Source organism: Oculina patagonica, chromosome 12, assembly GCF_052425735.1.
Source record: "Oculina patagonica isolate OP01 chromosome 12, crgOcupat, whole genome shotgun sequence".
Taxonomy (NCBI): Eukaryota; Metazoa; Cnidaria; class Anthozoa; order Scleractinia; family Oculinidae; genus Oculina; species Oculina patagonica.
The window spans coordinates 5,444,048-5,457,471 of record NC_135769.1 but is presented as its reverse complement, the minus strand read 5'-3'; the positions used below and the strand labels follow the sequence as shown (position 1 = coordinate 5,457,471).

At 39.8% G+C, this 13,424-nt stretch overlaps 3 protein-coding genes across 3 annotated transcripts in view; 1 reads left to right on the top strand and 2 right to left on the bottom strand.

The window, feature by feature from the left end:
* Positions 1 to 2,999: 2,999 nt before the first annotated feature.
* LOC144631877 (uncharacterized) lies at positions 3,000 to 8,083 on the bottom strand. Its single transcript, XM_078490463.1, has 4 exons — positions 7,677 to 8,083; positions 6,861 to 6,941; positions 6,107 to 6,159; positions 3,000 to 5,724 (listed from the first exon to the last, which is right to left on the bottom strand). The coding sequence occupies exons 1-4, from the start codon at positions 7,935 to 7,937 to the stop codon at positions 5,616 to 5,618; spliced, it is 504 nt and encodes a 167-aa protein (XP_078346589.1). The 5' UTR covers positions 7,938 to 8,083; the 3' UTR covers positions 3,000 to 5,615.
* A 2,113-nt stretch (positions 8,084 to 10,196) lies between these two features.
* Positions 10,197 to 13,424, bottom strand: part of LOC144632536 (uncharacterized) — a 10,788-nt gene continuing 7,560 nt past the window's right edge. The window contains exons 3-7 of the mRNA XM_078491203.1: positions 13,335 to 13,402; positions 12,892 to 12,916; positions 12,729 to 12,749; positions 12,296 to 12,391; positions 10,197 to 11,459 (exon numbers count right to left, since the gene is read on the bottom strand). Coding sequence (XP_078347329.1) covers positions 11,070 to 11,459; positions 12,296 to 12,391; positions 12,729 to 12,749; positions 12,892 to 12,916; positions 13,335 to 13,402 — 600 coding nt within the window. The 3' untranslated portion in view covers positions 10,197 to 11,069. The remainder of the gene's footprint in view (positions 11,460 to 12,295; positions 12,392 to 12,728; positions 12,750 to 12,891; positions 12,917 to 13,334; positions 13,403 to 13,424) is intronic.
* The window catches only part of LOC144631704 (uncharacterized), a 21,411-nt gene continuing 21,078 nt past the window's right edge, over positions 13,092 to 13,424 (top strand). Inside the window, exon 1 of the mRNA XM_078490213.1 lies at positions 13,092 to 13,139. The gene's annotated coding sequence lies outside the window, so the exon portion shown is untranslated. The remainder of the gene's footprint in view (positions 13,140 to 13,424) is intronic.

The window sequence follows — 13,424 nt, the reverse complement described above, 5'->3', positions numbered from 1 at the left end:
TGAACCGAAATGCATCTCAAAAACTGACAGATGTCGTTCTTTGACTAATGCAAATACCATGTTTAAACAAGTTATTCTTTGCCATGAAAATACAATTATTAGCTGCCAATAGAGTCACGTTGAACAATTTTAATTTTGCGTTTTATTAGCGCTGGGGTGAAAACATTGCAACTGTATTGGGCTTCAGAATGTAATAAAATTAGGCAAAGTTATGTTGATCAGTAAGAGCAAAAAGCAGGCCAAAAATGGAAATTTAAGTTAGTTTCCTGCAATTCAATTTTTCGTCTGTTTGCCGTTTAGTGTCTTTAGTTGGCTGGCCGTTGCAAGCCGTCAGAATAAATAACGCACTATGTAAAACAAGGGCTACAAGGATCATATAAGAAAAACGTGTAGACTTACGAGCAAAGCTAACTAAAAGCTCTTATGAACTCTTAAAGAAAGTTGCGAAAGGTTGCGAAATTCAGTGTCTTCCGCCTGCAAAAATAACACGGAATTCACTGAGGCTTGTTTATAAATTAAAGCTGACCGCTATGCTTAGCCAGCTTCTCAATTATTCTCTCCCAAAATAAACTGCTGCAACTGAAAATATACTTTTCACGAGCAATGCTCTCCCACCTGTAAAAATAAAACAACTGGAAATCTATGGTTACACTTAACGTGTAACTGCCAATTCTCCTTATTAAGTGCCATATCTTGCTTTGGATTTTAGTTGGGAGAACTTGGTAATACATTGTGATTTTCTATTTTCTTCATATCACTTGTCTACTTGGGAAAATATTGACATAACAAAGAATAAATTATTTTTTTTAAACACGTTTGAAAGTTAAAGGGTTAAAATTAAGAAACGAGTTGGTTAGAAAAGCAAAGGTAAAATACAAACTTGAAAATATACATCACGCCGGCGAAAAAAGCTGAAATTGCCACCGAAGAAAATAACTCAACACAACATGATTTGCAGCTTTTTTTTAAAAAAAAAAGACAACTGCGCTTCAAATTTATAATTAAACAATTGAAGAACTGAAGTCTTTTTCCACAATTTTCTTATGGTGAATAAATGCTGGTTCATTTAACACTGTTAAACAGTAGTGTAAATGATATTATTATCAATTCAGCCTCAACTAGTCGAAATGTAAAGGTGACCCGGCGAATTCGTTTTCTGTTTTTCGACAGAGGATAAGGGGCGGGGATTCTCAACTCCATGAAAAAGAATGTTCACTTCCTGCAGTTTTGCTAAGATTAAAAACGAGGCGTTAATGTTAACTTCTTCCTCGTTAGGAAAAGCCGTTCTAGAAACGTTCCTGCAGCTGTAGGGGAAACCTAGTGCTTTTTTTGCAATTGTTTTGGAAGAGTTTTGAGCTTAACTGCGTCGTCTGTTTATGAAAAGCCTAGATATTTTTAGTCTGGCAAGTCTGGAGTAAATTTAGGAAACCAACCAAAAACGAGACAAGGGTATACTTTTAGAACATTATCCCGTTGTTCAACCTTTTCAATAGTTGTAATAGAGGGGTGCGACGCACGTAACGAACCACCAGGTGTGGACGGGGGTGAAATCAGCGGATGTAATACCTTTATGACAGATGTTGCTGACACAAGGTCGAAAAACAAATTTTAAAAAAGGCGTCTTATATAATCTTCCTGGCTTTAAACCCACGCACAGCTACACATCTGCGCACTACACGTGTATTTGCACGTGGCGCAGTGAGTGACTGCGTGAGTTGCTGTAAGCACTTAGTCGTTTGGAAGTACAAGTTGCTTGAAAGGGAAAGCATCATGGGGATTTTAATTGTTTTACGTCGAAACTGTGCACCCAGTACATTACCTCTACTTTTAGAGGTAATCCTAGAACACTGAGAGAAAGATATCAACCGAATTCTTGAAAAAAAGAACAAATCATGATCGTTTCTAGCGTATTTTGGAAAGAAAAATACGAGAACAAAGCGATAACAATCCATTTCGACCCTTTTCACCCATAGCCACAGAGACATTCGTCGACAGTTTTAGTGGACTGGATGGTAATTTATAATAAACGAACCTGGGACATTATTTAAAAGTTTCCTTTAACAGTGAAATGTTTCTTTGTTTTTGAAATTACACAAGAATCCCGTGAAACTTCCCCTTTAGTTACAGCGTTTACTGACCATTTGACCAATTTAGTTAGTTTAGAGCGGTTTTCACTTGAGTGTCGAAAGTTAATTGCGTTTGCTTTGGTTTTGCATTACTACGCTTAGTGATTGGCTTAAAAATTTCGCGCCACTTTCTCAGCCAATCAGGAGTAAAACCAAAACCAATAGTGACTCGCTCGCGCACGTTTTCCCGCGCTTCGTGCCAGCTACGTGTATTTGCTTTGAGTTTTGATTGGTTCACTGGATTGTCTGTGTCCTTAGTGATTGGCCAGTGTAATTGCTTTGGTTTTGGTTTTACGACACTCAATTGAAAACTGCTCTATCGTTTGTGATCAGTTTCAATCCTGAATCTTCCTTAATCTTAAACACTGCTCATTAACTTTTTATGGGACGTATATGGGGCGCCAAATCTGACAAATAGAGATCTATTACTTGTGATAAAACATACACTGAAATTAATATATCGGAGTTTATGAGAAATAGGTTGTTTCTTGATGGATAGGTGACAGCTTCAATCTTTCCCAGTAATAAACAACCTTGCTCCTTTTGGACCCGGATCATTAACTCTTTTAGGGGACGTAAATGGGGCGTATATGGGGCGCAGAATCTGATTAAAAAGGTAACAATTCTTGTAATAAAGCATACAGGGCAGACGGGATATTTCTTTTGTGTTTTGGTAGATAGTTTACAGCTTCAATATTTCCAGAAAGTTCAAATCTGAAACATCTTTACCTCTTTTATATTTCATATGGGGCGCCAAATCTGACAAAAAAACTGTACATACATGTACTTGAATTATACTTTAAAACGGAGAGGGAGCTCATTTTACGTTTTAAAACTTTAAAACTTAAATAAAATCTTGCTGTCAGTGTCTTCTTACTGATTTTATTGTCATAAATAAATGTTTGCACATTACCTTGCTGACGGTGCTGGCATTGCTCACTGAAGTGTTTTCGAAACACTTGTATCGATCGAAACCTATTTGCCGGTTAAATGCGTTCGTTTGAAACTTTTACAGTCTATACTGTCTCAATATAATGGGACAGAATAAAATACTTATAACATTATACGGAAATTTACAAGAAAATCCTCAAATTTACATCCTTGCGTCTCAAAACTGAGACCAAGAAACAAATATATTCACCTTAATGTCTACAAATATTATATTTATAAAACCACCATAAATGGATTTATTATCCCATTACATTTTTCACGTTATTTACCTCCACAACTGGATACTACACTGCAATAAGCTCTTGTATATGGCATGTTCTTTTGACCCTATATGGTCAAATGACGTAATAGTAAAAATAATAAATAACTGTCTCAATATCAGTTGGGGAAACAAGTGCCGCTTTTGGCAATAATTAATTTCCTAATCAGAAAAGCACGATTACTCGCTACCACGCGTGTTCCGTGACATTTTCGTCCCCAAAACCCATCGTGTCTCTTAACCGGTGAAGCCTGGTGACGAGTATAATGTCACGCCAGCATGACGCAATAGGAATATGTTATGATGTAATGTATATGAAATGATTCATATATGAACTGTGGATGGATATGAATGTGATAAATGATCATCGCAGTGAATTTCCAATTTAAGGAATTGGAATAAATTCAGGGCTTCAACGGGATCCCGTTGAAGCCCTGAATTTTTTCAGGCTTCTTTATTCCAATTGCTTAAATTGGAAATTCACTGCGATGATCATTTATCACATTCAGGAATATGTTATGTTGCTTAGCAACGTACTTCGGTGACGAAATCAACCGATATGTTGATTGTTTGTCATCCTCGGAGATCCAGGGGCAGTTAGTGGGGCGAGGGAAACGCGAAAATGCGGGTAGAAAATAGCGCGAAACTGCGAGGAAAAAAATCAACATATAAAATTTGTATTGACTGAAAGTGCCCCTGGGGAAAGAGTCTTACCAGACCAGTTCAAAAAGCTCTCTGAATACTGCCTCCTGATTGGGCAGAAAAATCTTTTGTATTCCCTTTGTATTATTCTGCCCAATCGGCGACCAGCCTGACTACAGTCCTTTTGGTGTGTTCTCACACGAAATATGTACACAAAGCCACGTTCGCGAGTTCGCTCGCCATTTCTGTCTTGCTTGTTCGCCAAGAATTTGCTCGGGAAGGAAAAGTTTCGGCTAGTGCCTCCTCAACTTGGATGTGAAGTGTTGGGAACATTTTGTCTTCGGGAAATATGACCGTCATTTGAGTGCTACAATTGGTGCTGCACGCATTACACGCGCGCGTATCTAATCGGTCGATCGACGGAAAAATTTACAAAATGCAAGGTCTTGAAAGTTTGTTTGGAAATAGTTTTGACTTCCTAAAATCTTTAGCTTAATGTAACTTAAAACACATTGTTATTTTAATTTATTGCTATGATATTCGAAGTTATCTTTCTTATTACTATCTTTTCTTTAATGTAGATAAGGTATTACCTTTTTGTAACTTTGTTTATTTTTTTTTTCTTCTTCATTTTCTTCTTCACCTCCCGCCTCAAATAACTAGGCTAATTGTGAGAGGTGAAAAATATTGTAAATAATATGATTGTTTAAATAAACTTTTTTTGTTGTTGTAGTTTCGCTTCCAGCTGCGATCGATCTTCTATTATCTCACCTATAAAAAACTTAGGAATCGCTGCTGCACGTTTTGCACGCGTAGCTAGACGGCCGCTTGACACATCTGCCGGGCTTGTTCGTAAAAAAATTACTCTTGTTTGGAAAAGTTTCGCGTTAAGCTGTCATTGATCTTCCCAGAAAAAAATCTGAAAACATGCATCCATTACAGCAGTGCAACTAGCATATCGCACACAAACTTTTAAAACTCGCAAACAGCATGCAAGTGTTACGATACCTGCGATCAACCACAATCTGAAGAATCCGCCGTTTCTCCGCGTGCATGGCCGTCAAACTTTCGACGTTTTCAACCAGGGGAGGCACTAGCCGAAACTTTTCCTTCCCGAGCAAATTCTTGGCGAACAAGCAAGACAGATATGGCGAACGAACTGGCTTTGTGTACATATTTCGTGTGAGAACACACCAAAAGGACTGTAGTCAGGCTGGTCGCCGATTGGGCAGAATAATACAAAGGGAATACAAAAGATTTTTCTGCCCAATCAGGAGGCAGTATTCAGAGAGCTTTTTGAACTGGTCTGGTAAGACTCTTTCCCCAGGGGCACTTTCAGTCAATACAACTTTTATATGTTGATTTTTTCCCTCGCAGTTTCGCGCTATTTTCTACCCGCATTTTCGCGTTTTCCTCGCCCCACTAACTGCCCCTGGGTCTCCGAGGATGAATGTTTGTTTGATTCAAACCAATTAACAACTGTTTCATGCTTTATCGTGCACAAACAAGTTATGGTGCACGCTTACTTTTACTGAAAGAGGATAAAGTCATCTTCTCTTGCACTGAATTTGATTGCGCTGCTTTGCTAGTTATGTTGTTAGGTTTGTTAATTGTGCCTTGTGTTTCCTGTTGGTAGCTCACAGCTCACTCCTGATATCATCACGTGACAACAGCTGCCTGACGGGATTGGATGAAGGTCGATGTTTCGTTTTCATTCTGACACTTAGACGGTGGTCGGCAAATTTTCTGTCGGAGGATTTAAAATTTATTATTGAAGTACGTTAGCAAAGAAAGCACTGGCAATACAAATTCCCTTCTATCCGCTTTTGTACGGGTCTCGACGGCAGAGAAACTCAGCAAGCACATTTGTTTCTCTGTATTTTGCTTAGTTATCGCATCTTATAGATGAGTAAAGCTACATAAGGAGAAAACGACTTCCTTGAACGATGAACGATGATTACATGCAGGGGAGAAGAAATACTCCAAGTCACTTCATATTACGGAAACCGGATATAGGCTCCAACGCAGGTTTTAGGCTCAACACACCTTTGATCTAAGGTGAGTAACCTTTACCATACGTGCTTTTCCTAAACTAAAAGGCGCATTCAAGGAACTTGATTTCACTCACCGTATGTTCGCGCGATAACTTTCCGCCATGTCTTCAGAGGAATGGCGTCTTTTCTGTTTGTTGGGCAAAAAGGGAAATAAAACATTGCAAAAATTACTTTGAATTACTATGTTCCCTAATGATAGTCATACATTTGTTTTAACGTTGGATCTGATAAGGACTTAAAAAAATTAAAAAAGCTGAACAACAGCCTAGTCCCTAGGCATCCTCGGCTCAAGGGCCATTTACTTTTATTGGCCATGTTCTAAACGAGCAGGGGACTGGGTACGAACATATTTTTTTCTTGGTACGAATATTCAATATCGATTGAATTGAAAATGGGGCACGTAATCTGAAAGAGCATCGAAAAATTAGTAAATTTAACGAATTTGGTGGTTATTTGTTTAAACACAAAGGCATGGTACACTTTTAAAATAAGAGAGCTTAGTATGGATTGGAGGACGCCTGTCCCTCCAATCCATACTAAAAGTATACCATGCCTTTGGGTTTAAACCAATAACAATCAAATTCGGTGAAATTACTAATTTTTGGATGCTTTTTCAGATGACATGCCCCATTTTTCAATTCAATTGATATTGAATGTTTGTACCGAAGAGAAAATATGTTCGTGCCCAGTCCCCTGCTCGTTTAGAACATGGCTAATTGTGATTGCACTGTCGATTGCACTGCCAAATGTGATAACTTTGCTTTGCATTTTACGACACTCAGTAAGGAGCTCCATCTCCATGAAATTTTAAAACAATTTAATACTGACCACTTTCGGTTTGGGTTTCCCAAACATGTTCTCCAACTCGGCTTTCAAAAGACTTTTCTTGCCGTCTTGTTCGTCTGAGGCCTTAATAAAAGGGGACAAAGAAGTTAAAAATCAGCAAAAGCTTTTAAACCGGAATGTTTTATGCAGTGGATATTCCCTTTGTCAATGAATAAAAAATAACAGTGCGCTTTAAGGCTTTAAGGTAGAGGGTTGTCAGAGGATCTGAGGCGCTTGGAACGAAATAGGGATGCAATCATACAGCCAACTTCTTAAATTGAATTATTTTTTGTTATTGATAATAGATTCTTTGAATTATCTAACACGCCAGCTAAGTTAGGGATTTTATCATACCAGACAGCCTTTCTATTACGAAGGAAACAATGCTTTCACTGTTACAGTTCCTTTATTGATTATTTTTGTTTTTGCTGTTGTTAACGCTGTTTTGTTTCGTCTGTTTGAACTAGATTTTAAACCCAAAAGATAAGTTCGTATGAAGTGTAATCGTCCGCGAATGAGGGTAGTTCTGAAAAGGACTATTGAGGTCTATTGATGGTGAGCGGTAATCTATATAGCTAGAACTCAGATCTCCCACGGCCAAGCGGAAGGGAGGCACTTCACCTTTCACTTTTTTGCGCCAGACAGAGTAAGATAAGGGTTTGAGATTAGCTGAAGGTGAAAATTAGGCTGAACGTGCGTGCTTCCGACCGCGGTCAAGTCGCCGAAACGTCAGTCACTAACAACACTACCCTGACCCCGGACGATCACAGTAAACGTTTTGTTGTTGTTGTTATTGTTGTTTTTGTCAGGTAATCTCACCTTATCTTTGCTACGCACACGAGTTGCCCAATCTGGCGTTGGATAATCATACTTCTTCTTTTCTTCAACCTTCTTTAGATCTCCAGTACTTGGCTTCGCCACAGGGCTTTTTCCTTTGCTCCAGTCTGGCCGCGCCTCTTCCCAGTAATCCTTTGCCTTTCCTTTTGCAATTGGCTTGTCTGGTACTTTGGGTTTCTCGATAGGACTCTTTCCCTTGGCCCAGTCTGGCCTCGCCTCTTTCCAATAGTCCGATTGTGTCATTGCGGGTTTAGGCGGGTCTTTCTTTCGTAGAGAGGTCGACTTCCAATCGGGCTTCGGTTTAGTCTTCGGTTTTGCTTCGGAATGCTCTTTCGGTCTGCCGAGGATCGAACTTATTGGTTTATGTTTCTTGGCAGTGCGAGCCCACTCAGGACCCTACAAACAGATCGAGACGGAATATCGATCGTAAGAAAGCTACTGATTAATCCTATGAGGAGAGGTGAAGGGAATTTTTGTCATTTAAAGCGATGACGTCATGACGGCATCGCTTTATGCCATGAGGCGGTCGACCGGTTCTGTTGCATGCGCGGCGGATCGAACGATCGATAGAACCGAATGGGATTGGGAACTAAGTGCAAGAATAACTCATAAATGCAAAATACTCCCGGGCAGTTAGAAAAGCCTAATACAAAGTAGACGAAAGAGACAAATTATACAAGACCCCTTGCGGAACCACGGTCATCGCTTCTGCATACATTGCGTGCCGTTTATTTGATGGCCAAGGGGGACTGGTGCAGCAGGCCAATATCTTTTTCGTCACAAATACTCCCAGAATGCAGAAATTGAATCTAAGAGAACCTGAACTAGATTTTCAAATCTCAGGGGGAAGGAGGGGCTGGGAAACGGCTGGAAATCAAGCATAGGGAAAACATTATTAATTACGTTTGGAACGAGGGTCGAGCGTGACCGCACCGCGAAGTTCCTGCGATTATTTGCGCCTCCGGCTAACTTGCGCGATGGTATCTCGAGGAAAACAATCTACTGTTTAACAGTCACCTGGACCCAGGCTTTCCCTTACTGCTAATTTGGCGCGAAAGTTTGTCACTTGTCTGCTAGAAGCGTCCAGTAATCAGTTCGGGATATCTCTACATTTTTAAGCACTCCTTACATTAAAAGTCCCGAATGGAAGCTGAGAAAGCCTGGAAACAATCGATTGAATAATAGTGAGGTGCATTCGTCCGCCATTTTCCCCGATAACAATAGGTCCGTGACGTCATGCCTGTCCTTAAATATAGGAATATCCTAACCTGAGTATCAGGCCTTCCTAAGGGGAGGGGGGAAGGGTAGGGAAGGAAAGAGGAGAGGAAGGCCTGACACAAACGCTTTGATTGGATCATGTCGAACATCCAGATTCTGGATGTGGCGCTGATTGGGTAATTCACAATGGGCCCTGACGTCACACCACCGGCCGGAAATAAAAATTTCATAACGGCGTCTTCTATGAACTGATGTCCACGCGAACGAACAGTGAACGAAAACTTCGCTCGACGTTATTCAGCGTTATTTCAGTGTATTTATGGAAGGCCACGACTTCTAAACGGCTCGTGAAGGCGCTCTACAGTTTTTCCTAGAATTAGACGTAATAGAGGACAGAAATTATGCCTCGAAAGCTGCTTGTGAAACGGAAAGTCGACGTCCTGGAAGTTTTAGCAAAATAAAGGTGACGGGCTTGCGTTTGTGACATTTGTACCCTTGCCGTTCTGTGTTAAATTCGGTTTTTCGATGTAATTTGCTTCTCATTTCTTTCTGAGGGGCACTGTTTTATTTAGAGGCATTATGTATTAAATAGAGCCGTAAGATTGTGGCCAAGGAAATGTCTAGAGGTCATTGCATAATAGTCTGCGCTGCGTGGTTTCCTGTTTGTTTCACACTTCTTTGCCACATGTTTTGCTAGTTTGTTTTTGCTCAATTCTATTTGTAAGATATGCTTTAAACTCTCGAAATTTTCGCCGTGTAAGGACAAGATATATGTTCCGTGAAAACGTTGATTACTTGCATTTTATTGATGCCGGGATCGGCATTATAAATATTGTTGCAAGATGTATTGTGTCTTATCAGTTATATCTTGGTCCGGCTTCGCAAGTGACAACCGGAAATGAATTTGATTGGTTGACGCTTATCACGCCGTGAGGGATGGAAAACTGGAATTAAAGCGTCTGTGTCAGGCTTTTCTTTCCGTCCGCGCTCCTTCCTTTTCCCCCTACCCCTTAGAAAAGCCTGATACTCAGGCTAGGAATATCCCGAACTGCTAATCTTCACTGCATGTGAAGCCTTAGAGTGATTTTACTTCAACCGTGAAATAGTTACTACTCAAATAGATACTATTAGACGCTTATTCCATTGTTTTCTTTTGTTTAGTTGTCACTATTTAGCACTAATTGTTAGATGTTGTTCCACGGGTTAAATAAAATCACTCTAATGGCGAAAGCGTGACAAATCACACACGACTGAACACTACCACGCAACAAAAACAATCAACAGTGACTTGCTACAAAACGAACTTTATTGAATTATAGAAAAAATAAACAAAAATACAAACGATATGATTCTGACATTTAATGCAGCCCGATTACAGGATATATTTCACTTTAAAAAACTCTCATGACGCTTAAGACAATATAAAAATGCAAAACTAAGAAAATTACACAAGAACTACAATGACTTACACAACTTTAAAAAACAACTTTTTGACTTTGAGCATCCGTTCCAACCGTCATTTGTTTTATCCATACTTACTTCCGGTTTTCCTCCAGCTCTCTTATAACTGCACTCATCGATCGAGCCACGGCAACGCAATGAGTTCGTGATGCATTATAAGTGAACTGAAGGAATGATTCAAGACCCTTTTAACTCCATAAACTACATATCGTACCGACTGTTAACCCTTCAAGCCGCGAAAGTGATCCACACATAAATTCTCCTCACTATTTCACCCAGTATTACACAAAGTAGATACGAGAATCTCGCTTTCGATCAGCACTAAAACAAATTCTTCTTACCAGTGCTGTATATTTTGTATGGAGAAAAGTTAGGAGAATTTGTATGGTAGCCACATGGCTAAAAGGGTTTAACTAATTCCACGTGCTTTTTGTCATTGTGGCATTTTAAGAAGAATTCTAGTTTCGTACAGAGTTATGGAGGTAAGAGGGTGGGAGCTACCCAAAAAAACACCTTTTACTTCCTTTTTGCGCTCATTTGAGCCACTTTCTACGGGTTCGGTTTAACTACAAGGCTTAAACGGGCTTAATAATAGAAAAAAATTCATACAAAAAGAGCCGAAAAAATTGGCTTTTAAAATGCTTTAAGAAAACCTGTTTTCGTAGCAAGACTACCTAATCCTAAACAAGTTTGCGTTTAATCATCTTCGTCGTGACGGCCGGTTGTGCGCAGGCTCACACCTTTCCACTCCGGGTCACCCTCGCCTCCCTCGACACCAGGGCTTTTGGGAGCTTTCTTCAGGCCATCCCGCCAGTCCTGTCGCTTGCTGTCGCCCAGATCTCCGGCATCCTTTTTCTCGGTCTTTTTAAGAGCCACACGTCCTGACCAATCGGGTTTCTTCTCGCCTTCCTTCTTGCCTTCTTCCCATCCTTTGCTGCCTCCCTTTTTCAGCTGGGTCTTTGACCAGGCTGGGGCGGCCTCTTTTTCATCCTTCTTCTTGTCCTTCTTGCCCTTCTTCAGTCCGCTGAGCAGAGGGCCGTCCGTGCGCTTGACTCGGTTCATTTTGCTCATGAGTTCTTCGCTCATCTGTAACGGACAAAATTTACAGTGTTAACATTTACGCGTTACCCAGAGTTACAAAGAGCTCAACTTTTGTCTTTATAGGAAACGAATTTTATAGTAAAAGTTACAAACGCGAAATATTTTGCATAAAACTGAGGTTTTTTGCCCGTTCAACGAACCTTTTTTATCACTTTATTTTCTCCTGATCCACAATTCCATCACGACGGCTTTTCCCACATTGGACCTTCTTCGTCGTAAAGTCTGTTGTTGGACGGTTTTAAAATCGCGTGTTTCCGAAGTTTCGAGTAAATGAAGTCGCGAAAAAGGTTTGTGAAACATCAGCACTTGTTAGAAACAATATCGTGATGTGATCGACTACTTGCTTTCAACAAATTACATCATTTGTCTAAAGTGTTTTGATTCGGGTTTTGTTTCGTTAGAGAAACACATTGAATGTTCTTTTCTGCAATGATAAAAGCAATTGGACCTAACCGCGAAACCCAAATGGTATTACACTTGCCCCTGATATTGGATCGAACTTAATTACAAAACGCGCAAAGTTTCCAAGCATTCATTCACATGGAAAACCCCGAATGAATTCTGAACTCCCTGCAAGTATCAGAACACCCATTTACAATACGGGTGGACTGCAAACAAGTACCATTTTGGGCAAACCCTCGTGAATGAAACCGAAGAGTTCACGATTCCTATAGACCAATCAGTAAACAGCACGAGGTTCGTTGCCTAGCCCTAGCAACCTCTGACGATCACCGCGCGCTCAGCGAAAATGCCGAAGGCAACCGAAAATGGTACTCGTTTCCATGAGTTGAGTGTATTAAACAACTTGTTATTAAACTGACCTTGTTAGATTCTTTCTGCTTTGCCTTCATTGCCATGAATTTCTCCTCCCATGCGGCGGCCTGGGCTTTACGCACAACGTTTACAAAGTTTCCTTTCTGTTGGACGAGATAGACAAAAGTGAAAGCCGTCAACAAAAGGGTTTGTTGGTATTAACACTTTTGGGAATTTTTATTCTACACCCCAACCAAAGTCCAATCCGTTGAAATTAAAGCAAAAGTACATCCCACACAATTTTTAGAAAACAAGTCCCTAATTTTTCTAAATGTAAGAAACTCCTTTCGATTTTTTTAAGTTCCCTTCAACAGAACACTTCAGGTTATCACAGGTGGCATCTAGTTCCCAGGTCCCTTCTCGTTTATATACTAAGTTTCCATATACATGTACTTAGCTAACCGTAGCCTTGTACATTAATGATTATGTTATTTAATTCACCTTTGGTGGAAGGGTCTTCTTCTGTTTATGAAAGAAGAAAAAAAGAAAATTAACAACAAATTTAGCTATGGCTGGAACAATGAATCTTCTTATATGATCAATACTGGAAAGAAATCAGAATAACAAAATCAACAAATAAATGTACTGTAATAACACGACTTACCACTGTTCTTTGTGGAGCCATTTTCCTGAAGAAAAACAAATTGCATTTAAATTACAAGAAATTGTATTTCTTCCACATCGTACATACTACCCCGAGGGCTACCCCACAAAATCTGCCTGCGCAGGCGGTGCAAGCCAAATTCCCGCCACGGAAAGTCACGTGACAACTTGAGGAGAACGTTTGCAAGAAACGAATGCTCAGTACGGGAAAATACAAAGGACTTTTACAAAGTCTCATTCTTTCTTAAGGTATGTTTTTAAAGTTCTATTGTAACATTTAAGGTTATGAAGCTACATTTAACTTTAAATACACAATAAGGGCACATCATTTCGTTTCGATACCCTCGACTAGTTAAAAGCCCGCGTACACACAATAGTTTTGTCTCGTGTACAAAAGAAACTAGCCAAGCTTGAATTTTAGCATGTACAAACACAAAAACTTACTTTCCTTCCTTGATTAAGCGCTGGTTCTCCTCTTCTGTGTTCTTAACTTGGGTACGAAGATTATTGATCTAAAAACAAGCAGGAATATTT